Here is a 25,204-nt window from a genome sequence, read left to right as displayed (position 1 = left end):
TATATTCATAAAAAATGTCTTGTGTTGAAATGTTGAATTCTTTTGAGAAACTCGTCTGATTGCATTTTGTAACGTCACTGATACTTTGGTCGAACTTGAGGCATCTTCAGCACAGTATACTGCATAATTTGGCGCTTTCAAATTCCGGGTGCTGTATCTTTTGGCACGCCACTGTATATATATATATATAATTTTTTTAATTTGAAACTTTCCTGGTACTTCTTACTGTTAAGACCTGGTTCCTCAGACAAACAGGGACATTTCTTTTAAAATATGTGTTCATAAACCATCATCAAAGCCCCATAAATCAGATATTTTGAAATGCACAAATACAGCCATTTAGCCGACATGACAAGTTTATTTATTAGTGGTGTAACATAAAAAGTAAGCCACGGTTTAAAATGCGTGGAAAAATCCGTTGTCTTGCCAAAGTTTTTACGTGCTATCAGATGGCCCGTGATTAACATCAGATGGACATGCGACCACAGTCATAATACTTCACATTATTCAACTTTCTTTCAGGATCGGTTTCACTTTTTAAAGTTTATGTTTTATTCATGGCAAGTTGGTCGGAATTGCGCTTTTTCGGGGCTGATATTCATTGGCCATATCAAAATGGTCATGGCTTTTATGTTGATTAAGTGATGTGATTAAATTAACTGCAATATGTTTTTTTTTAGATCAAACTGAAGATCGCAGAGATATAGAAGTGCAGGGATGTCCAAAAATAGTCCCTTGGTGTAGTTGGATTATGAATTTATATTAAATGTTGCTAGACTTATACCGTGCGGCTCTAAATTGTAGCTCCCCCTCCCCCTTCACTCTAACTTTTTATGAAATTATTATTTTAAAAAATTCAAAAGTAACATTAAATGGGACAAAAAATACTATTTTTTGACGTTAGTTTCTTTTTTAACCTTGTTTGCGTCACCGATAGCGCAATATGACTGATTTATTAAAATTGAAACATTGGTCAAGTGACACCTCAAATTAAAGGCCTTTCAAAACTACATTCAATGGTGTATTGCGATTCAAAATCTATCAATTAGTTTTTGAAAAAAACAGCTATACATTTGGTAAAAAATGCAATACAAATTAAGTTAAATAATACGCAAACAATGAAAAAAGTTGTTTGTTAATAGGAAATTCGTTTGTTTTCGATTTTGTGGTCAGAAACAGTCTTTGGTAATATTTATTTATTTATTTGTTTATTTATTTATTTTTAACCAAATACTGTTTGTGAGCACAAAATCAAAAACAAACTAATTTTCTGTCAAGAAACAAGTTTTTTCATTGTTTACGTATTGTTTAACTGAGTTTGTATTGCATTCTTTATCAAACTTATAGCTGTTTTTCTCAAAGACTAATTGATAGATTCTGAATTGCAATATACCATTGAATGTAGTTTTAAAAGTTTTGAGAAGTGTCACTTAATCCATATTTCAATTTTTAAAAATTAGCAATTTTGCACTACTGGTGATATAAACAACATTTAAAAAATAAAGAAAAGGACAAAGGACAGTATTTTTGTCCTGTTTTAAGATGCTTTTGAATTAAAAAAAAATGGTAATTATTTAAAAAATTACTGTTGGGGGATAGTTTAGCGCCGCGTGGTATATTTTTTTCAGTGAAACTAGTGGACAAGAGCAGATAATTTGAAAAATCACTATACAGCTAAAATTCACAACACACGTCACTGATTTACTATTAAATATGGAAGTCATCAGGGTATTAGGTTCAGCTATATTTAAACAATTAATCAGGGGCGTATCCAGGTCAAATTTTACAAGGTAGCACGTGTGGGTATAGTCTATATAAGGGATTTGCATCAAAAGTGCCAAATTTAATTATTTTATAACTGACCTCTGAAGTTAGTTATACCACTGATTTTTTCCAAAAAACTTATTCGCCGGTTGGAAAAAATCTCTTTCATCATCAAAAACTTGTAAAAATCAGAGGCGTACGGAACCCAAATTTATTTTCGTGTAATCGTGCTTAAAGTCTGATTACACTACTGATTTTTGATTGTATAAGCGCTACAGCTTATTTTTTATAATACTGAAAAATTTCATGTAATTTGTGAGAAAGCAGGAATGTATCTAAATTAAATACGAATGTTGCAGAACTTTCTATAAGAAAGCAAGTGTATAAATCACATTTAGAGTACAGCCAGGCAAAAAGATTTTTCTCACAAAACATATTTAAAAATATACAGGGTAAATCTTAAGTAGAAGTTTCTCTTTTAGCACGACATAGGCATCAAAAAACTAAGCAAAATCTTTATATGACATTTTTCGGAATCTTAAAAACAACCGAAATAATGGGTTATGGACGTTTTCATAAATAATAAAACCTTTAATTATGATTCACTTCGAGACTGGCTACAAATGATGTTCGAAATTGTCACCATTGGTTTCATTTACACAAATTGTTGCTGGCCTTACCCACGACTCGGTACATGCTGCTACAAGGGATCTTTTCTTCCAAGTATTTCTACGGCGTCTTCTATTTGTTCACGCAACTCTGCCACCGTGTTAATTTCAGCTGTGAACCCCAAACTTTTCATATAACCCCACAGATAAAAATAACATGGATTTAGGTCTGGTGATCCCGCAGGCCATTTCATTGATCCATTGCGATCTATCCACCTGTTAGAGAAATGGTTATTTAAAAAGTCTAAATCTTTTTCACTTTCTTTTCATACGCAAATATTTTGGTTGTTTTTGAGATTTCAAAAAAAAGCTCTATAAATATTTTGCTTAATTTTTTGAGGTCTATATCGTGTTAAAAGAAACTTGAGATTCATCCTGTAGAGTAATATGAAATATGAAAAAGTATTATATTTAAGTGTGCCAATTTCCTTGAACGAAAACTACAATGGAATAATAACACTAGAGGTGTACTACAGCTCATCCTTTAGCGCTGCTCACAAGCGTACTAATGAACACTTGCAAACTTTCGGCAATTTTTCAAAGTTTAAGTAAACATTATACGCCACTGTGCACTTCTATTCTTTATCGGATTGCTTTGATTCAAAACACAGAATAAAATCAGAGGCGTGCCAAAAAGCTGTCGGATGAAATCAGTTATACAGGTGTAAAATAATTCAAGTGTATAACAACCTGAAATTTTCAGTTTTCGATGGAAATTTACATAATATTGCTCAATTTCTGAGACAGATAGCGAAAACTTTTCTCGCGTCCGGGATTTCAGGGCGCAAAAACCGTCACGCTGATCGGTTTTTTTGCTCCAATAAATAAGCATTTTTAAAATTCCCTCATAGGTTCATTTCTTCATGCCACATGCAGCATTGCAGAATTTAACAGCGTTAAAAGAAGAAAATGTGAATGTGGCAATTTCAGAACTCCGTCGCAAAAATTGTGCACAACAAAAATGCCTACTTTCAAGGCATACGCATGTGAGTCCACAATATCCGTAACTGCCTAAACAAATAAATAACAATCATCGGACATATTGCAACATCATCACGTGGAGTATTTGATCTAAATTGGATCTATCTGTGCCGATAATCCAAAAACCTGACTTTTACTTTTACATAAACAGAAGTCCGCATCTTAGGGTATTTATATTATCTTGCCGTGTAGCTGGATCATTAAAATAATTGAACAGATGTTGGCCATCTGAGTATTTTTTCCTTGGTAGTGCTGGTACGTGCACGAGTGACGATTACATAAATTTTCTCGAGTAATTTTGGTTCATTGGAACCTAAATAATTGTCAAGAATTATTGCACTATGGTTCGTTACATCTAAGGTACAGGAAGCTCGGTTTAAAGCTGAGGCATTTAGTTAACTCCGAGTGGTATTTTGCTAACTAGCCGCCTCAAGATAAAAACAATTCGACGAACAACGTGTCTACGAGGGGAAAAGACTTCCTTGATTCTTATTATGTAATTCTGAGATGAATATACATGATTAGAAGTGGCCTCTGATTGGGATTTACCTAATCGGAAATGAGGAATGAAAGGCGGTGAATTGCTTCTTTAAATCAGGATGGTAGATAGTTCTGAACAGGGGGGGGGGGCATATATCATACAAGCAAAAAGCAAATTCGACTCTCGCCAAAAACGTGTCAGTCGCAAAAATTGATCTGCTCTTGCATAACACTGACTTTTCCTGCGAAAATATTCAAATCCTGCGCTTTTGTTTTGCAATAAATTAATGTTTAATTTCCCTGATTTTCTAAAAATATCGCAATTTGCCTTCAAACATTTCACAAAACCTAAATAAATCGAAATCTGGTTGTCATTTTATGAAGAAAGATGGCTCTGACTGTCCTCTGTAGTACGTCAAATTGGCACTGTCATTTGAATCAAACCAGAGGCGTACTGGAATCTGAAGTATGTTTACGAAAAGTTCTGAAAACGAGGTTTTAATAATATTGATTTTTGAAAAATTGCCATACTTGAAGCCACTAATATTTGGTCATTATTTTATGACGATATAGAGGGTATTATTTAAGTACGTGGTCCAACTTCAACTGGTGATTCTTTGAGTGATTCTAAGATGCAAAGTTTATATAAACATAGGCCCGGTAATGCTTCGTTTTCAAAATATGTGGTGTCAAACTTTTTATTTAAATCATGTTTTTGTAAAAATCTTAATAATCCTTTAGTCGATTTGATCGAAGTTTGGCATTTATTTTTTGTTAAATGTTTTTTTCACTAAAAAAAATCGTACTATTTGTTTAAGTGTAGTTTTAATAAAGAGTTTTTCTTATTTGATTTTTCGTAATTTTCCAGCTTTATCTCTGTGCACGCTACTAACAAAAGGTACAAACAATTTCTAGCTTAAGAAGTTTCTTTGTGCTACATTAAAATCGGTCACCAAGTTTCAACGTCATATTAGTTTAAATGTTCTGGTTATTTAGGGGTCTTTTCTTAATAAGTAACGATTAAAAAAAGTCTGATACCCAGTATTTTAAAAACGAAACATTACCGGATCTATATTTATATAAAATTTTCGTCTTAAAATCAACCCTTGAAGTTTGGCCAGATATTTAAATGACACCCAGTATAGCGATAAGTATCAGTAAATTGCCAAATTTGCACTCTCGTTTGAATAAAACCAGAAGCGCACATGGCTCAAACCTGCAGTGTATTAAAAATCCTGAAGACAGGGTTTAAATTTCACTGATTTTTTTTAACAATACTTAGAAAAATAAAAATTTGGTGACTACACCAGAGGAGCATATGACTTAATCCAGAGTGTAATAAAAATCGAGAAAATAAGGTTTTAAGTCCACCGATTTTTGAAAATTTAAATCATCATACATCAGATTTTCCACTTATAGACATTGTCTTCTTCATTTATAGAAATCGTCTTAATGTTTAGTAAATTTTTTCCCATGTTTTCAAATAAATTCATATTCACCTCCGCTACGTCACTGTTCATCAATGTATTGGAATTCCAAATTTAAGAATCAACAAACACTCTTTGAGGTATTTTCTTATGAAAGTGCATTGGCGTAACATATGTCTTTTGTTGACTACATTCTTACAAAATTTATGTTCTTGTCCCTCTCAATCAAATCACTGAGATTTTTTTGAATATGAAAAATTGAGAGGTCAGTTTCTTGCAGCAAAATTAACTTCTGTGTCCAAACTTGATTGCACCTGAAGCCTTTAGCTACAGTAGTCTTCCTCCCAAGTTAAAGCAAATTTTGGTTAACTATCGGGTTTGCCTATGTGCTTTAGAAACTATGAAATTATCTCTATATCATCTCCCTAGCTAGTATGAAACGAGAACTGTTATGGGAAGCTAAAGTGAGTTCTCAGAAGAATAAGAATTGAGTATCTTGACAACTGAGGAAAGAAAACGAGAGTATCAATTCTAATTAAAGGATACATTGTCCTGACTTACATTGTGACATCAAAAAGATCTGCATTTGAAACATGGCGATTTGCAAGTAATTATTAAGTTCAATTTCGCTTGCAGGAAAGTTCTCGTAACTTCCCAAGGCCTGAGAGAAAGGAGCAATTTGCTTTGAAAACAATTTGTTATAATACCAATAATTTATGGCTTTATCTATCATGGCAATAAGGAAGGTCGTTGTTCAGGCTAGTTTTAAGGCAAATTGACTAGAGAGGATTCTTCCTAAGCTGCACCTCTTGTTCGGTTTCAGGCATTAAAGCTTCGTGATTTCAGTGTCGAAAAAGAGAAGGGTGTTTAGGAAATCGATCGTGGTTCAAGAGCTTTGCACGGTTTGATTGAAGATATTTTTTAGCAGCTGCTCTGTGGATTTTCGCAATTTTAAAGAAAATTTCACAGTAAGAAATGTTTGAACTATTAATAGCCACAAAGAAAATCTCTGGAAGTGGGCGGGTGTAGTCGAGAACAATCGCGAAAGATCGAGAACATTCTAGTAAAATCTCTTTGAAGAGGATCAGGAAATAATGATTTTCAACGATGGGGAATGGATTAAAATGAGATTTATTTGTCATTCCGCATATGTTATAACGCCTCAGAAGACCGCTTAACGATAATAGGATTTCACCGCACTATTTTGAAATAATACACTGCAAGTACCAAAGTAACCAATTATCAGGCACGGCGATTGAAAAACTGGAGAAAGAAAACCTTATTAGTTTTTTTGCCTTCGAAAGCTACATATAGTTAATAATCATTAACCCAGTATGTCTCTTTGAATCAGACTGATTGACATGTTTATTACGTAAGGAACCAATAGGTAAATAATAAACAACTGGTCAATTTCCCATACAATGAAAAATTAATAATTTTAAATACGCATGTAATGCTTTATTAGTAATTTGTATAGGAATTTAATTATTGTAATTGAAAGTTAAATACAACTTTCATGAGCAGGGGAGTAGTGTAAGTTTTTATTTGTTCGAAAATGTGCGCTACTGTGTTCGCGTAGAGCGGGAGATCCTAAAAAAGAAAACGAGAGATCAGCAGCTCCCAAGTGAGTTCCGGTTAGTTCGGGTTAGGGGCGTTCTCTGATGGAAAGCAGCCTTGCAGATGATAGTAAAAAAACTCAGAAAAACTCTTACATGTCAGGAGATTTTCCTAAGGTCATCAAATCCATGTTTCCTTTTAAGGAATTTTCCATTTGGGAAATTTAATAGATCGAGACAGGAAGACTCTCAGGGATCAAGCGATTTCCTCGTTTTCACAGACAGGAAATCCCCTAAGGAAGGATGGAAAGGAAGGATTTCAATGACCAGAAGAGTTTTCCTTCTTTCATCAATATAAGGGTAGTCTGGAAAAAACAGTCATTCCTAGAATATTTCCTTGGCACATTTTTTTTAGTACTAATGGAATATTGGTAGGTATAGTTTCTAAGGGTCATCTGAACTGAAATGTTACAGAGTTGCAAATTAAACAAACTCTGAGGATCAAAAAACTTCTTATCAACTCTCAAAAAAGAGCCTGGAAAGAAAGGCTGGACAATAGAAGCTTTATTCTACGCCCATAGAATATTTTGTATCCAAGATTTTTTTAACTTTGAAATTTTCCAGAAAATCTAATGAAAAGAAAGACAGATTTCAGCAGTTCACAGAATATGTGCTTAATTCTATTTTATTGCAATGAAATCTCCCATAGAAATTCAGCAGATATTCAATAACAAGTCAACACCCAAAAATTTCTTTCCGTGGAAATTTTTGGCCCATTCGCAGTCCAACGAAACTAGCTGGCCCCTCAGTAAAAAATCAGTTTTCCTATTATCGATTACACATCGATTGTAGTTTTAGGTAATTTTTGCAATGCCAATGTCGCAAGGCAAACCCCATTAAAGGCAGACCATTTCTACCTAGTTGATTAACTGATTAACTGATTAACCTTGGAAAGTTCTATCAATCTGCATTAAAAAAGTACACTTTCCAACTGCTGTTGGAATATAAGATTTGTTGTATATTAGAAAATAAATTACTCTTTAATTTTGTTATTGCATTAAACATATTTAGGACATACTCCATTTACAATCTAAATAAGCAGTAAAATTTTCAGTTGACTAAACATTCATTGACCAACGTACCGAGCCTTAAGAGTGAGGTACTTCCTCTTTAACACACTACTGATGCGTAAAATTAGATATTGGTTTTTGAACCAATTCCAAACCGCAACAGCCGATTGGTGATAGTTCAATAAATGGCAATATCACCATATTTTTACATAACTATATTGTTGGGTGGATATAATAAAGGTTACATTCTAATGTGCACAGTGGTGTAAATCAAGGTGGAAATGGTTAAAGTAAGTGTAACATATCAACAACCAGTCCAAATCTTAATTCTAGGTTAGCAGCTTTAAACGAAAATTTCCTTACTTCAAGGAAAAACTTGCTACGCCGATGAGCTTTTAACATGAAGCAGCGACGTACTGGGACCTTGGGTTGTCAGCTTGAAGGGCAGATTTAATTCGAAGAAGAATAACTTTTAGGAATTTCTTCTTCCAAGACAATATACTACACCAATGTGATTTTGCTCGATTTTAATTCCATTAGTTTCCAATGTAAATTTCGAACAATTATTAACTTAATTTAGCAGGAAGCAATGGCGTTCTGAAACTTTAAGCTATCATCTTGAAGGTAAAATTCAATCATAAGAAGAATTTTCAAAAATTCCCTACTCCACACAAAAACATGCAACGCTAATGTGCTCTACTCCAACTACAGTTCTGTTTCTTAAGTATATTTACAAATATTATCCACTTCTATCCACACACACGACATCAGCATCCTTGGAAGTGAATTAAGGTTATGGGCTTCAAGAGAAGGTTCATGTTAAGATAGAGAGACTTTCAAAAATGTCTCACTCCAAGGAAAAACGTGCTACGCCAATGTGTATTTATAAAAATTGTCAACCTCATTTACTGCGAAGCAGTGGAGGTTATCGACTTGAAGAAAAATTTCAAGGAAGAAGAATTTTCATAACAAGGGAAAACTTACTACGCCAATGCGCTTTCGCGTGATTTTTAGTTTCACTCATAAAAATTATCATGTTGCTTTAAAATGAAGCAGCAGTGGAGCACCGAGGCTCCAGGTTAGCAGGTTCGACAGATGATTCAATTTGAGAAAGAAAAGTTTCAAAATTTTCTTACTTCAAGGAAATCATTCCACGCCAATGCCTTATTTTAGTTGAATCACTATATTTATTTTCGAAAGTCTACAGCTTGACGAAATGCGAAGCAGTGGCGTAGCGAGACTCGACGAAGAAACAAATTCCAAATCCGGTGAGATAGAATCTAACTTTTTTCTTTTTTCCCGTTTTTCAGTAAATTTGTAAATATACCCCACCCTTAGTACGCCTCTGCTATTTTAATAAACTTTTACCAACAAAAAAAATCATTCTGGGTGGCATCGCCGCACAAAATTCTACTGACATGTTTTATTAATCCCCTAGGGGTTTATCAATTGAAGCTTCAGTAATTGTGTTTTAGGGACCTTTCAATGATAGCCACATTAACTTAACGATACGAATATATTAGATAAAACTTAGCAAAAAACCGCGGGCACGACCCCTGAGTCTTCAGTCCAGCAGGAAGCCAGGAAAAAGAGAGCGATCCGCTTCCTCCCTAGCCCTAAGTATTAACATCCATGGTCGTAAACCATGGGCGTACCATGTCTAGACAATACTTAAAAGCATCGGGACAGCCCTCCGCATGGAGCCGCTGCGTCCACATCTGGCACCCAGCCCTTGGCGAAGACCTCGCCGAAGGGAACCAGCATTGTACTTCCCATGCCAACAGAGCGTCGTGGAAAAAATCCAGGGTAATACCAACCATGGGCGTACCTTAAGAGTGAATCGCCCTCGTGCCCCATTCCTTAATCCTAACTTACAGAATAATATTTACAAGCTATGTACAACTAAGCGGTCTGACAAGCAGATCTCACATTTATATCTCAGGAACTAAAAGAGGTGTCACCGCCGTTTGTTGATTCATATTCTTAAAGAATACCGCGATTGAAGTCTTAATGAGAAAATATTATTAACTTTTAAAGCGACAGTAAATTACTGGTGTTGCATTTTGATTGTTGGAGGTGCTGGTGTAGTGTGTGTAATATGGTTAACGTACCATTCATGTAACGTGGAGATTCATGTGATCCTTCTTGCACTTCAGTTTTTCCAAAAGATCAAAAACTAGTTTCGTCGTTTTTTCTTCCTCCATCTGATGTCTTCAAGCGTATATTTAACACTGTTTAAAGGCAGTACGGAACCATCGAATATACTCGCAAATTATTAGCCTTCTTTCTCTATTGCCAATAAAAACGAGGAAATAGAAGCAGACATAAAACAAATTGCCAATGGCAACACAAGAGATAAATTAGCATCGATAACACCAACGTCAAGAGTGCATCAATGATTTTTACGATGGTTGTAGTAGTACCATATTGGTAGTACTATAGTCCTTTCTCTTTTCCGAAGAAACGTAAACGCATAATAAATTGAGGTAAGAGCAGCGGCAATACGCTAAAACATTGGGTAAAGGCACCCTGAAACTTGTCCGGATTTTATGTGCGAAAAGTAATTTTTTTAATGACCTATAATCTCTATAATTCAAGCCACTGTAGGTGTAATATGTCTAATCCCACGATTTATAATTAAGTGCAAAGGTTTAGCAGCTCGTATGGGATAATAACAATTTCATTAAGAACCCGTTTCAGTACGGAAACGACTACTCGTATCCTTCACACAATAAAAAGAAAGCGACTAGGCCACTTATAATAATTTCTTTTCTCGCTTTTCGGTTACGTAACACATTTATGTTTAGCGAATTGGCCTGTTGTGCAGCATATTGGCCATTAATCATTCTCGAATTTGTCTTAGGTTGGGATAAAATTCATTACAGAAAGCCCCAATTTCGTGACGTAACGTTTTTTCAATCGAGGAAAAAATAACAAAAATTATTATTACACTAGTTGCGTAATGGCAGGATTTTTCAACAGCCACTGCCTGTCGGAATGCCAAATCTAAGGATGTTTCAAAACCATGAGAAATCTGCTTTAATCCGTTGAAAAATGTCGATTTTCTTAATCGATTGTTAAATCACGATGCATTATGTCGTCTGTAAGCCTTTTTTAAATAGGTTTCCTTATGATGAAAGTATTGTCAACGTGTATATGCATTGCGAAACCGTATAATATACCGTCGAATTCAATAACAATAATGTGGCCGCTTTATAGCTATTTGGATTATTGCGTCTGCATTTGTTATTAGAAGCGATGGCATTGTTGCAACGTTTTTAATGGAAGTTATTTCTTCACTTGAGCCGACGAGGAATCTGAAAAGTTTGCGTGAAGTCGCTTAATGGGCGCAGACAAGCTTGAAAGCTCGCGTTTAGGCGATTAAACTCCACATAAATGCGAAATAATGTCAGGCTTACGTACCTACCGATTGGATGGTTCCAAACAGATCGCTAAAAGTTACCGAAAAATGTGACCTCTTAGTGGTAGCCCTGTGGTCAGAAGGATGGCACGAGGGCTGCCTTTTAAATTTTGCATGTAGACTTAGAATAAAGCACTAAATTTTTTTTCGAGGTATTCTTCGCGAAGATTAATGCACTTTTACATACGCTGGAACCACTTCTGCAGCAGCAGTTGTACCACTCGTTTGTTAGTACAGCCAAAATGATGTTTTTGAAGGCATCGACTGGGTCTTCCGGCGACTGGACCCTTTGACCACGCAATCCGTTCTTGATTTTCATAGAATCGTTGTCGAGATTTTCAAGAAATCGTTGGAACTTATGTGAGGATGGATTTAATTCGTAGCGTTTTTTTGCAAAGTTTGATGGTTTATTACGAAAATACCATTCCAGTGGCATTACTCAAAGTATTGTCCATCGTTTTCCACTATTTTTACCATCTTTCTGGCAAAACACGGATACGACGCCCAAAGAATTATTCATCTTTAGTTTCGATACATAAATCGATCCATCTCTTGGTAGTTTCGTAGTTGTCGAAGTGCCACTCTGCCAAGCCATGCGCCATGGACCGGAACAAGTGGAAATCACATGGAGCAATATCTGGTGAACATGGCGGCTGGGGCAGAACTTTCCATTTCAGCGTTTCCAAATAAGTTTTTACGACTTTCGCACCATGGGGTTTGGCATTGTCATGCAACAAAATCACCTTGTCGTGTCGATCCTCAAATTGCGAGCGCTTTTCCTTTAATGCTCGGCTCAAGCGCGCCAATTGAAGTTTGTAGAGGTTCCCAATGATGGTTACGCTCGGTTGGAGCAGTTCCTAAATGGATTTCGCCCAGTTGATCCCACCATATGCACAGCATGATCTTCTTTTGAATATTCTGCTTGGGGGATGATATCGAAGCATGACCGGGCAAACCCCACAATTTTTTGCGCTTAGAATTGTCGTACCGCACCCACTTTTTGTCACTAGTAACTATTCGATGTAAAAATCCCTTCCTTGCCTGCCGTTGGAGTACTTGCTCACAGGTGACTAAACGTTGTTCGACGTCTCTTGGCTTCAACTCATATGGAACCCAGGTTCCTTGCTTTTATATCATTCCAATGGCTTTGAAACGTTTTCCAACCATCGTTGAGTCAACTCCAAGCGATTCGAATAATTCTCGAAGCGTTTGGCAGGGGTCTTCGTCGAACAATGTCACCAATTCTTTATCTTCAAACTTTTTCGACTCTCCGAGACGTTCCTTGTTTTCCAAGCCAAAATTTTCATTTTTGAACCGCACAAATCACTTTCTGCACGTTTGCTCAGCTAGAACATATTCACCGTAAACATTCACTAAAATATGGTGACTTTCCGTGGCACTTTTCTTCATATGGACGGATGAAATAACACTCCTCGAAAAAGAAATTTTTCAGGCACAAACATCGACATATTTGATGACACACAACAAAATGTTATGAGCACAATAACGAAATGTCATATAGTAGAAAAGATGCGCCTTGTCAATACCTTTATGGAAAATATAATATTTACTTTCCTGTGTGTGGGTATGGATAGTTGAGTAGCGCCATCTTTTAGAAAACGCTACGAATTAATTTCACCCCCTTATAAGTCGGGGCAGTACGGAGGACAGTGTAACAATTCGACGTTTTATTCCGTTAAAAATTCCATTGTCTTGTGAGCTGGGTGTGAACTTGCATTGTCCTGATGAAGGATAATTCGTCGTTTAAGATTGGTTTTTCTAAGCTCGGCGATGACTTCCGGCAAACAAATGGTTATATACCAATCGGCAGTAGCAGATCTTTGATCTTTCAGGAGAATTGTTGTTAGATAGTCTGCTTTGAAGGCAAATGTCAGGACCATTTTTTAAACACACTTCGAAAACGAATAACTTTTGTTGGTTTTTCTTTACCTTGGAACACCCGAGCAGATGACTGGCGTTTATTTTCAGGTTCACATAAGTAAATCAGCGATTCATCACCACCGACGATGTTGTAGACGTTTTCAGAGTTTCCCGCGTTGAAGCGGTCTAGAATTTTTTGACGCCAATTAATCCTAACTTCGTTTTTGTTCTTCGGTCAACAGATATGGTATCCAACAGGACATTAAGTTTTTTACAAATAATTTTTCATCTAAAATTTTTTAATTAAGGTCTTTGAAATCTCCAATGATGCTTCATCATCATCATCATGCTTCGATCTCGCGATATGTCACGCGTCGATCTTCCTTGATACGCCTGCGCACAACATCGATCTTTTTCTGGGTTACCGTCGTTTTGGTGCACCTGCTCTTAGATCGTCGCTAAGACTCATCCACGTCGACATCAATTCTTCATACCAACGAGAAATTGTCGACTGACGTGGTGTTCCATTGCCAAAAACAGAAGCCAAATCGGCCAGACATTCTCGTTGAGATAATTGTTTTCAAAAGTTGTAAAACATTATTAAAGGAAAATTTTCTCGATTTAATTCCATTGTTCGAACAACTTGTCAATTTTGAAAATTCATTGCACCTCCAACACTATATGTATCGCCCCGAAGCGTTCGATTTAGATTAACTAGAGGTTCAAGTGAAGTTTTATTAATGACATATAAGTAGTGCCGCCATCTATGTCCTTGTACGTAAAATATAAACGACAGCCCTCGTATAACCACCTCATGCGCCGTCGCCGCTAAGTACCTCATACTTATGTAACTTATAATCGTCTCTGCGCAATAACCGTTACGGTAATAACATTTTCGAAATTGTGACCGAAACAGTTCCAAAGGCATTATCGGAATATTACTGCAGATCTTCGCAAAGAACTCTTGAACCTTCAGAAGAAGGTCACTATTTGGACAGAACCAGCAAGTCTCTACTCTCGTTTCTTCATTTCCCCAGAACATGATGGCAGCTTTTGATTCTGAGTCAGTGTTATCACTAGGTTTTTTAATATATCAGTCTTAAGAGATGAGGTGTGCTTTGAAGTGAATATTCAAATAATATCAGAGATTCGAAAAAAAATTTTTGTTACTGGCAGAAAAAGCACGCTCTTCAATCGTTTCTTCATTTTGTTAGAACGTGGTGACTTTTGGTCCTGATCCAGATTAATTGCATTGAACGCAGTCTTCATGAATAAAGAATTTATTTTTTATTTGGTTTTATACATATGGTAAATTTTTTTTTTCCAAAAAATCGGGATGGATGTTCATACCAGATCTTTAAATGGACGAACTAGCCATTTCAGTTCTGTAATCGGACTAGGATTGAAACTCTACAACCTCATTTCAAAAAGACGATGGATGGTCCGACCAGCAAAATATGAAAAAAATTGATACCTACGTCCCTGTGTTTATTGATTTGAAAAGCACCTTTTTCAAATTAACTAAGACCTCCGTCTAAAAATCAGTGGCGATAGTAAGGGTAAATATAAACCCTTTATGAACACAGGGTTCGCCTTTGGGAGCCGACACAATCCGTATATGGGAAAATTACAAGTTTAATGTATTTTTGAAGTTTGCATTTTTGTCTTATGAAAAAAACGTGACGTTGTAGAAATATTTTCAACATGATATGATTTCCGGTTAAACCGAAAATTAACCTTTACTTAATTTTTTTAAATGGAACATGACAGTTTTTTTTAACGAAAATTAGTCTTTTATCGAAAATAAACATAAGTTTCATAATCAACATAGTACGGATTTTCAACTGGTTTTGATTTATTTTGATTTTTATGATTTATTCGATACTTGTAGAGCTCTACTAAACCTTGTTTATCTACAAAATTATTTGACGTAAATTGATGGAATAAATTTTAAATTACTGAAAAATTAACAAATTTTTATAAATAATTAAAAAATTCAGAAAAATATTTGAACAAGTTTTTGAAAAAATAATTTAAATTTAGACTTTGTAAACTCAAAAAGGTTATTTTTTTCAAATCCCATGCAACAATTATTTTTGCACTATTAGATTAGTAGGAAAAAATGAGCAAATATATGACATCATAATCAAAAAATATAAACATCATAAATATAAAAAATTAGTACTTTTTGGGTAAATCGGAACGCAGTATAAACTACTTTATACTGCGCAGGTAATAGATACATTAGCGCACTTTTACACGATAAAGTTACTTAATGTTTATTTTGTTTTTTTTTTAAATGTCAGGTTTTTTCCACAAAAGAAAACTACAAATTTCGAAAATACATTAAAGTACGATTTTCCATATACGGATTGTGTTATCTCCCACAGGCAACCTCTGTATAATTAAGACTAAGTGACGTGCAAAATGTATCGCGTTCGCAAGTTAAGGCGGAACAGACTGCCGTAACGTAGTTAAGACCGGATTTTGCAAAAGGCTTTCAAAACAGCTATTTCTGCATCTGCTCAGACAGTTTTGGTTTTCGTCGTAATTGCGGAAAATCTAATTATTTTACATTGACCTCCTTAACAATGCGCAATTTCAGTCTTAATTTCAAATGTATAGATACGATCATTTGCTGGTACTTACTTGGTTACACCCGATGCCTCTTTTAATAGGTTTTATAACGAGTTCGACGTATTAATTACTGTGTAGTAGCAATGAGGATAATTAAGGTGAAAAGTAAAAAAAATAAATAAATAAATAAGTAACTCAGTCTCGTGGCCGTACGACGACAGGAACATGTGTAAATAATGCATTTCGAATCGGACATAACCCAAAATAACCATATCTGGGTCAATACTAATACTGCATAGTAGTTTTTGATAAAGGTATAAGTTAGTGCTTTTGCAATGTTAATTTTTTACGTATTACAAGTAACTAACGGAAAAATTAGATGCCTGTCCACGAATTTGGCTATGTAGCACATATTGTTGCAAATCGCATTAGAAATTAGCGTTTCAGCACCATGGAACTTCCAATCTGCAGAGATGTATAAGTTTTACTGAAATATTACTGTAAACTAGGCGTTACTGCATTGGAAGCGGCATGAAGGGTCCTTAGAGCTTCCTTCGTTGTGTAAGCAGTTAATACTCGTACTCCCCTGTTTTTAAGTCGCTAAAGCCTGAATGTTTCATGAAATCCCTGAGATCAAAACAGCGTCGCGTACTTCTTGAAACTTGACACAAAATCTTTTTCTGAACAGGTAACTTACTCGGCTGATACGCCTCTGGTTTGTGAGCAACCCTCACACCAATTTTTTACGACATATATGAGGCCTTGACGTACCGTTCCAGGCATAATGCAGAGGCGTACATGCTCTTTTAAAACCTAAAATGTATTTTAACGCATTTGCATAAACTGATTTACAAGAAATTCTAAAAATCTAGACTGATACGTCTCTGGTTTTTAAGTATCAATATTTTAAATGACCTTTAATAAAGGGCACAGAACTACTTGACCCTATTAACGATTTTTTAAGGTTAATTCTCCACTCCTAACTCTGAAGCAGGCTGAGTTAAGATAATTTGCACGATATGGCGAAATCTTCAGAAAATCGAGCGTTTTTCTAACCCCCTGAGGGCACCTCTCCCAGTGCAAATCTTAATAATTGCGACAGAGAATTAATCATACAGACGTATTTAGAGGAGGAACTTGCAGGAGAGCACGGCCTCCGGGCAGACACTGTTTTTTTAAATAAATTTATAGATTAATAACATCCTATAGGTGGGTCGCGAAAGGTCACAGTGAAACAATTCGGGTGTGTGAGGAGGAGAAATGACGAGACCGACGTTTGGAAGTCTTTTAAACGGGATTGGCAGTCATGAATTCCTGTAATGCGTCCATCAAATGTTTCCCTTTATGACCAAAAACATCTGTTGTACGTAAAAAAGCAATGCAAATAATTGCTCACATGCACACGTATTTACCTACTCCACCCAAGAAGCAGATGACTTAAACTTGTATAAAGTGTTTAACATTTGCAGCAGATCGGTACCCCTTCAGGCGGTCTACGTTAATAGTCCTAGGTCAATGTTACTTAGCACCAAAGCAAGTAAATAAATATATTGATTCAATTGTTTGCCAATAGACCAGCAGACCTTTAACAGAGCTCTGCTGACATTTATCGAATCCATGGGAGTGCACCGACATGAGAACCACGTCGGAATTGCAGTCGGAACGACGTCAAGAGATCCCGAACTAGAATTATTGCCTTTAGATAGGATCGAATCGTGGGAAAAAATTGGAATGCGAGCTGAAAAGTGAAGGTTGAAAGGTGATGATGATGAAGATAGAGGAAAGTTCGTCATGAATTGGGTGTGAAAATTGTTGCCGTTCAAGGAAAACTGAGAAATCTTGAGTTTACATTGGCTCAGTAACTCTGCTAAACTCGCATCTGCGCAGGTTTTTAAACTGCAAGAGTTGTGGCACAATCAAAAGTATTAAATCAGCATGGAATGCTTCAAAGTGTTAAAACACAAGAGCTTAAATTGTCCGTGACTAGAACGCAAGATTGTAACGTTTGTCAAAACATTTCATTCCAGCCTTGAGGCTGGACGATGAGAACGTGACAATCCCCTTTTTCACATTAGTGCTACTTTCGAAGCCTCAACATGAAATTTTGAATTCTCTCAGAATGCTCAACACTTTCCCACGACTATGTAACAACAATGTATCATTTCTCGATACATTAGTTCGCAGCATTTCGATAATTTTTCCGAGCCTCATAGATAAAACATTACAGCGCGTTCTTATGTAAGAACGTGGCGCTTTTCAATTCATGTTTTCATGAATTAATCAAGCTGCTTATGTCACAGAAGAGTGTAACGAGAAGAGTGTTAATTCACTATTATAGTAACCCCATTATTCCTAATGAGATTTCTCATCTTCAGTTCGGTATGCGACAGGCCTGCTAATAATTGCCGTGGAATTTGCGCCAGTCTCAACACGTCCATAACTGAATTCGCTCATTCAACTGGCTAAATCACAAGAGTCCAACATTTGTGAATGGATTTTTTTCAGCTTCACGTGTTTTTTCGCTTTGTTGCTGATCGCCGGAACGTTAGAATCGTCATTGAATGTTTCTAAAAGTTGCCGTGCATCCATGAACGACAAATATTTTGTCGCGCGAAATTTAGAGCTTCAAAAACTCGACCAGCTGATTATATCCCAAGACTGTAGCATTTATCAATGTGTTTTTTGTTCTTAGTCGAACTAGGAAGAACGACTTCCCGCGACTAAATCACAAAAACGTTACCATTGTCATTGAAAGTTTATAGATTTCATATCATTTATGCGAATTTTCAAATTCGTCCATCTCGCAATAAAAATACATTACACCCCCAAATCAGAGAGGAATGCCATAGTTGTCCCGTTTTTTGCGCGTTGTTAACTTACGAACTCCTTCGCATGAGCTTTGTTGTTCAACCGTGAACCGCACTCTGTGCCAGCCCGCTAATTTGCCCTAATTTCAGTCATGCAAAGAACAAACACATTACGAATACCTGTTCGTCTAGTATTACATGCATTTTCTATTACTCAGCTCACATGTCCTTCCCACAACAATTTGCCGACCCATAAGGTGTTGTCAACCCGATCGCCTTGCCCTTGTGGTCTAATCAATAAATACATTGGTATTACAATACTTATCCCATTTACCATTTGGGTGCAGGAGAAACTAAGGCTAATGCATTATTAATGTCAAACATTTGATTCGGAAGTGGTCGTTAATGATCAACTGCAGTTCCGGATTTGTTTAAATCAATTATTGCCGTAATGTTTTTTCGTTGAAGGAAACGAACTTTAGTTCTGCAGGTCGTTGAGATAAGCTATATGGCATGAAAATCCACGCCATTGGGAAATAGATAAGTAATTAAGGAATTGCTCAGTGCGAGAAACAGGCATTACGAAAGGTTTTAAAATATTCGAACTTGAGGGCAAACGTGAAAACAGCGATCCGACTTCCTCCTCGTTGGTACCACCTGAAAGCCATTAAGAGAAAAGTTTCGCGTTTTATTGGAAATAAAATAAAATAGCTGAATAAATTTACAGATTTTTATCTCTTGGTGACACTAGCCGAGGTGCAGGCAGCAGGAACTAATTGGCTTTATCTTGAGACAATCAGAAGTACCCCGATCCAATGATGTATGTAGCGCAAGTGCTGTATGTTATTTTAATTGACGTGAGTAGGTTGTACATAGCGATAACTCATAAATTTAGAGCTTAAAAGCTTCTTCTATCTCTGTCTGCGGCACTCAGTGCATTTGTAGCAACAATTGCTGCTTAAATCAATTTGCTGCAGTTTGAGCAACCAGTCAATAAATTACTCTCTCCCATATTACCATACAATTGCTTCTATGTCCTTTGACACTATTACACTTAATTGCTTCGTGAAATCACTCACCTGCAGCAACCTCTTGACGGTCCTTCCCAGTGCACACCACCACACAAAACAACAATGCAAGAACCACCCTCAAGTCCAGCATTTTCGCCCTTGAACCTTTGGAATAGTCACGTAACCGGGTGCTAATCGCGATGACAATAATTGGTCAATTTACTTATATAATTTGCTTTGCTCAAATTGAAATCGCCGAATTTCGTATCGAGTCGAACTACTTGCAAGAAGTCTACCACTCGGTACCAGTTGAGACCAACGCTGGTAACAGACTCCCGGCGTCAAGCACTTTCTACAAGATTTAATATCCGCGGTGGTTCGGTCGCAAGAAGTATCTCGTCGGGTTGTAGGTACGATTTGATTGAATACATCAGTAATTGGTGGTGGTGGATCGAAACGAAACGCAATTTAAAAAAAAATCATGTCTTTGAATTCACGAAGGTCGGAGGCATGTATTTGCTCCAGCAGGAAGAGCTAAGTGAGGCTACATGCGGAGAAATTTTCAGCGCTTTTTCGGGGAGGAGCAGAGCAAATATGTCCATAAAAGTGGATAAACAAACGTTGTCCAAATTGGGAAAATTTTAAGAAACCTATATGCCTGCGTATAATCAGGGATATATGAGAGTTATCTGCGTGCTTTAACTGATCGCTCTAAGTGGGCTTTATAGAAGAAATTCTAATGTTGTCAGTCAGATGGTACCAGTGAAGTTACAGTCACAGACACTACTTACAAAGCGAGCAAACATTGTTAAGGTAAATACTCCAAAATTCTTGTATCTAAAAGCAGGAAAGTCAGACATTAGCCTGATCGATGTATGAGAAAAAAATTGTAGCTTTATTCATAGCATTAGAGACGTCCCTGGCTTTTAATATGAAAATGTACTAAAATAGTATTAGAAATATTTTGGAGTTTGGCGCTTTTTGACTGTAATAAACAACGTTAACAGTGGCGTAGTAAAATGTTTTCTTTTTATTAAAGAAGGATATGTAAACTATTGCGACACGTAAAAAAAAAATCGTTCCGCCACTGTATATAGAAATGCGCGATGTTTGCTGCATCGGCCACGAGTTTCTAATGTAGAATTTGTGGCAAATTTGCAATACGAATCCATAAAAAAAATGGCGTACCAGAAAAAATTAGCAAAATGTTTGGATTAGCAATTCCTCTTGTACAGGGTGCTATTTAAGTATGTGGGCAAACTTCAACAGGTGATCCTTTGGGTGATTCCAAGATCAAAAGTTTATATAAACATAGGTTCGGTAATGTTTCGTTTTCAAGATACAGGGTGTAAATTTTTTTTTAATCGTTGTTTCGTAAAAATCCTAACAGTTCTTTAGCCAATTTCGTTCAAATTTGGCAGTGTTATTTATGATTATTATTATTATTTATACTCCACTGATTTTCTAAAACTTGTATTTTTTTTCGCTTGAAGCGACTAAAAATACAACTTAACGCAAAAAAATTCAAAGGACAAAAAAGTTATATTTCTAATTGCTTAATACAACAAAATATAAAAGTTTAAAAAAAATCAGTTTTGCGTAAAAAACAATGTTAACCATTAATAACACTGTCAAATTTCAACAAGATCGGCTAAACGATTATTCATAATTTTACGAAAAAGAAATTTTGAAAGAAAAGTTCGACGCCCTGTATCTTGAAAACGAAGCATTATTGGACCTATGTTTATTTAAGCTTTTCGTTTTAGAATCACTCAAAGAACCACCAGTTGAAGTTTGGCCACGTATATTAACAACACCTTGTATTTTTCTCTGTTCATTGATTTGCAGTATTTTCCCGATTTAAAATGTCTAAAATGCAGTATAAAAAATGTCAGTAAAGAAAAATGCCTGATTTTCAAAGAATTTAACACAATAAAGATACCGAAAAACAAAAAGGTAAAGGTCGAAACATAAATTTGTCCGAAGAAATCGCTTGATAGTTTTATCCGTGTGGTATTCAGTGAACAAAGGAATACATTTTTTTGCTTATACACTTTGCTTAGAGTTATTGTACGGAATGTAACGACATCTCCATCTGTCCTGTCTGCAGTGATAAAAATTTTAAAATGTTGACCCAGTTTCGACTACATGTGTTTGCCTAGAGTGGACATCTGTAGCTCTAATTTCACTAGCGTTCACTCAACAAGTTTGTAACTTTTCCTGTGTATAGAGCACACTTAGAGCGGTCATGGGGAGCAAAACAATTTTCCTAACTTTCCTAGCTTCAGAGCTATGCATTTTTAAGTACTTGCTCACACTTCGCTATATCCCCGAGGTTGAATGAAACTATCGGTGATTATTTTCTTAGGGACTTGCACGTACGATTGTTGACAAAGTTGTAATTTATTATTCTGATTTATCGGCATCCGTTTTATTTGCATCAACTGCAAGATCTGAGGCTATAAAGTTCAAAAACCCCGATACACAACACAACTCTGTGGGCAGATCTGCAACTGGTTCTTCGGCGACTCCAGGAATTTTTACTTTCGCCTTTGCATTGAAGATATTAACTGTGCGCGCTGAAATTTAAATAGTTGAAATATGTAGATGGAAGATTTGCTCGAAAGACAAGAACCATCCTCAGTTCAAATTAATTAACGAGTCATGGTTTCGCGATAATCTAAATTAAAAGCGCCTGATAGTTGTGCAAAAATCGTAATTGAGACAGTAAGAATTCACATTTGGCCCGAGCGATTAATTATTTACCAGATAAAGCACATGATTAATCTAATTATAATCTGATTAGCATAAGGAAATGTTTAATAGGAGATGCTTCTGCATTCTTAATCGGCGATTAAAAGGATTAACCTACAAATTTTGTGTGGCAGTTTCGGTAACCGAGACTTGCGAAAGGTACGCAAATCGTTAATCAACGTATTTTTTGTTACGTAAGGAAAGAAGTTTTAAATCCGTAGATGCCTGAAGGGTTTAAGATGCCCAGATATCAGCCCAAAAAGATGAGGACAGTTCAAAGCTACTAGGGAACGTCCCAAAACTCAGAAATCCACGCAAGAGCGTCGCTCAGAGCACTCAATTGGGGCTTTATAAATGCTCAAAAAGCAATCAAATACTTCTGTCCGCAATATTTGAGGATCAGAAAAGTGAAGAACATTGTGAGAACAAGAGATGCAGCACTAAAAGTACACAAAAAGTATTTTCTTCTTACTTTTGCGGACGAGTAAAGCATTTCTAATGCGGCTTATAACACTACGAATTTTCGAGAAAGTGCAATAATTTTATGAACTTAGCGGGTGTCTGTAACTGTATATTCTGATTATGATCAGAGTATATTTTTTTCATTTTAAAAGATATTGTGTATACAGTGTGTCTCCCTAAGATCGAATCATATGGGAAATTTTTTTATTATTAATTTTACGAAAAAATGTGTTCTTCGTAAAAAGCCTTGCATGGTCTATATATATATATATGTCGGGGTAACATTAGGAACGTTTTCCATGTTTAACGTTATAATATTTTAGAAAATAAAAGTAGAAAGGCAAACTAACGAATTCACTACTACTCGACCGCCCTTCTGCCCTTCTATCTCTTAACTGCCTGTTCCTTTCTTCTTCTTAACTTTCCCCGATCGGGTGGTCCTTCAGACCCAAAGGGAGTACCTGCTAGTCCCTGTTTCGCGTGGACAAATCCCACATGTGGGCACTTAATTATGTCGGTAGTAGTGACCTCGTTTGACAATGCTTTATCTTCAAGATGGCTTTGTCAGTCTGCCCCTCATCTATTATCGGTTCTAATGGTACAATTCCAACTTAAGGACTAATAAATCTCCGACATATATATATATATATTGCTATATATACATATTGCATGGTATGAAATAATCAGACATCACATTTTTGAGGTCGTATACCAGCTTCCTTAAAAACATGAATTTTGCTCATGAAAATTTTATTATTCTTAGTTTCAATAATGCACATTTATCTCAGGGTTATTGAAAGCATGATAACTTTTTGCCTCTTGATACGTTTTCGCAACCACTGCACAATTTAAATACGTAATTAATACAATGATAATACAACAACAATGATTTATTTTGTTAACAGAAAAAGGCAAAGAGTTAATAATTTATATAACTATGTAGGATTATTTACTTTAGTTTTAAACCATTGCGTTAGTTCCTCTCCCTCCCTTTCAAAACATTTAATCGTTCTTTTGCCAAATGTCCTTAATACATTCATTATCATATCCTGTCATGCTTCCGAAATGATTGTCTCCAAATGATTAACATCTAGAAACGGCTTGTGCTGGTAGACTTTCTGTTTTAAGTAACCCCATAAAAAATAATCCATAGGGGTCAAGTCAGGAGATCTAGCAGGCCAAAAAATATTTCTATGTCTGTGAATTACTTTTTTATTGAAAATATTTTTCAGATATTCTCTAACAGCTAATGTACTGTGACATGAGGTACCGTTTTGTTGGAACCACATTTGCTGAGATTCTTGTAAAGATAGCTCGTCCAAAATGTCATTGAATTGATTTTGTAAAAATTTTAAGTAACGATCTGCACTTATAAATGGTGGAAAAAATATGCCTGAAAATTTATTTGTTTTTTAAAATACCACGCCACGCATTCGATTTAAATAAATATTGGTCACGAGTGTTTATTGTAAAATTAGGATTATATTCAGATCACCAGCGACAATTTTGCAACGAAACAGTTCCATTTGAAGTAAACTCAGGCCTCATCGGAAAATTATACGTTTTATTAAAAAAGGATGCTCTTCTAATTCTTCTTGTGAAAGCTTAAAATTCAAACCGTTTCTTACACAGTATTTTTACTTACACTATTTTGCATTGATGTCTTCGTTGTTTCCAATGATATTTTTGGAAATTCTGCTACAGACATCGTTACTTCTAACTACGTGTCTTTTTGGCAACAAATTTTCGGAGTTTTTAAATTATTTTGAATACTCCTATAAGTCTTGAATATATTTACCCATTTCGTAACTGTTGATTGATTAATATCTCTGTTCGGATATCTATTTTTATTTCATATTAGGTCTCAAACCATGCAGAACTTTTTATGAAGAATATTTTTTTAATAAAGTTAATAATCAAAAAGTTTTCCATATGATTCCAATTTAAGTAGACATATTGTATAAGTTTAAAACAGTAAAAAATTGTAAAATTTCTCCCTTGGTACGCCTTTGGCTTTCAAGCGTTCTCAAATGAATAATTTAATTGTATGAATTGTATGACGTATGATGATTATGTATTTTTGTTAATGTCAGAGTTTGATTTCTTCAATGCACATCATTTTTAATTTGTTTATTTGATTTGTGCGTTAATAATACTTGTAAATGCCTCAGGAACATTTTGTCGCCTGTCTCTGTAATTCACGTAATCAATCTGAAAATTGTTCTCTCTCGAAGACGTTGTGGACTCGAAGTCGGGTTTTTCCAGTGCATTCATATTTTTTATCAATTATATGACTAAACCATTATATTACTGGCCTGTAGCAATATTTGTCTGTCACGCCTTTGG

At 35.7% G+C, this 25,204-nt stretch overlaps 1 protein-coding gene across 1 annotated transcript in view; it reads right to left on the bottom strand.

Annotated features, from left to right (window-relative positions):
* Positions 1-20,100, bottom strand: part of LOC136409157 (uncharacterized) — a 30,462-nt gene extending 10,362 nt beyond the window's left edge. Inside the window, exon 1 of the mRNA XM_066390488.1 lies at positions 19,712-20,100. Coding sequence (XP_066246585.1) covers positions 19,712-19,793 — 82 coding nt within the window. The 5' untranslated portion in view covers positions 19,794-20,100. The remainder of the gene's footprint in view (positions 1-19,711) is intronic.
* Between the last annotated feature and the right edge of the window lie 5,104 nt (positions 20,101-25,204).

This window comes from Euwallacea similis, chromosome 5, assembly GCF_039881205.1.
Source record: "Euwallacea similis isolate ESF13 chromosome 5, ESF131.1, whole genome shotgun sequence".
NCBI classification, from domain to species: domain Eukaryota; kingdom Metazoa; phylum Arthropoda; class Insecta; order Coleoptera; family Curculionidae; genus Euwallacea; species Euwallacea similis.
Note: the sequence above shows the minus strand (reverse complement) of the source record. Positions and strands in the feature narration are given on the sequence as shown.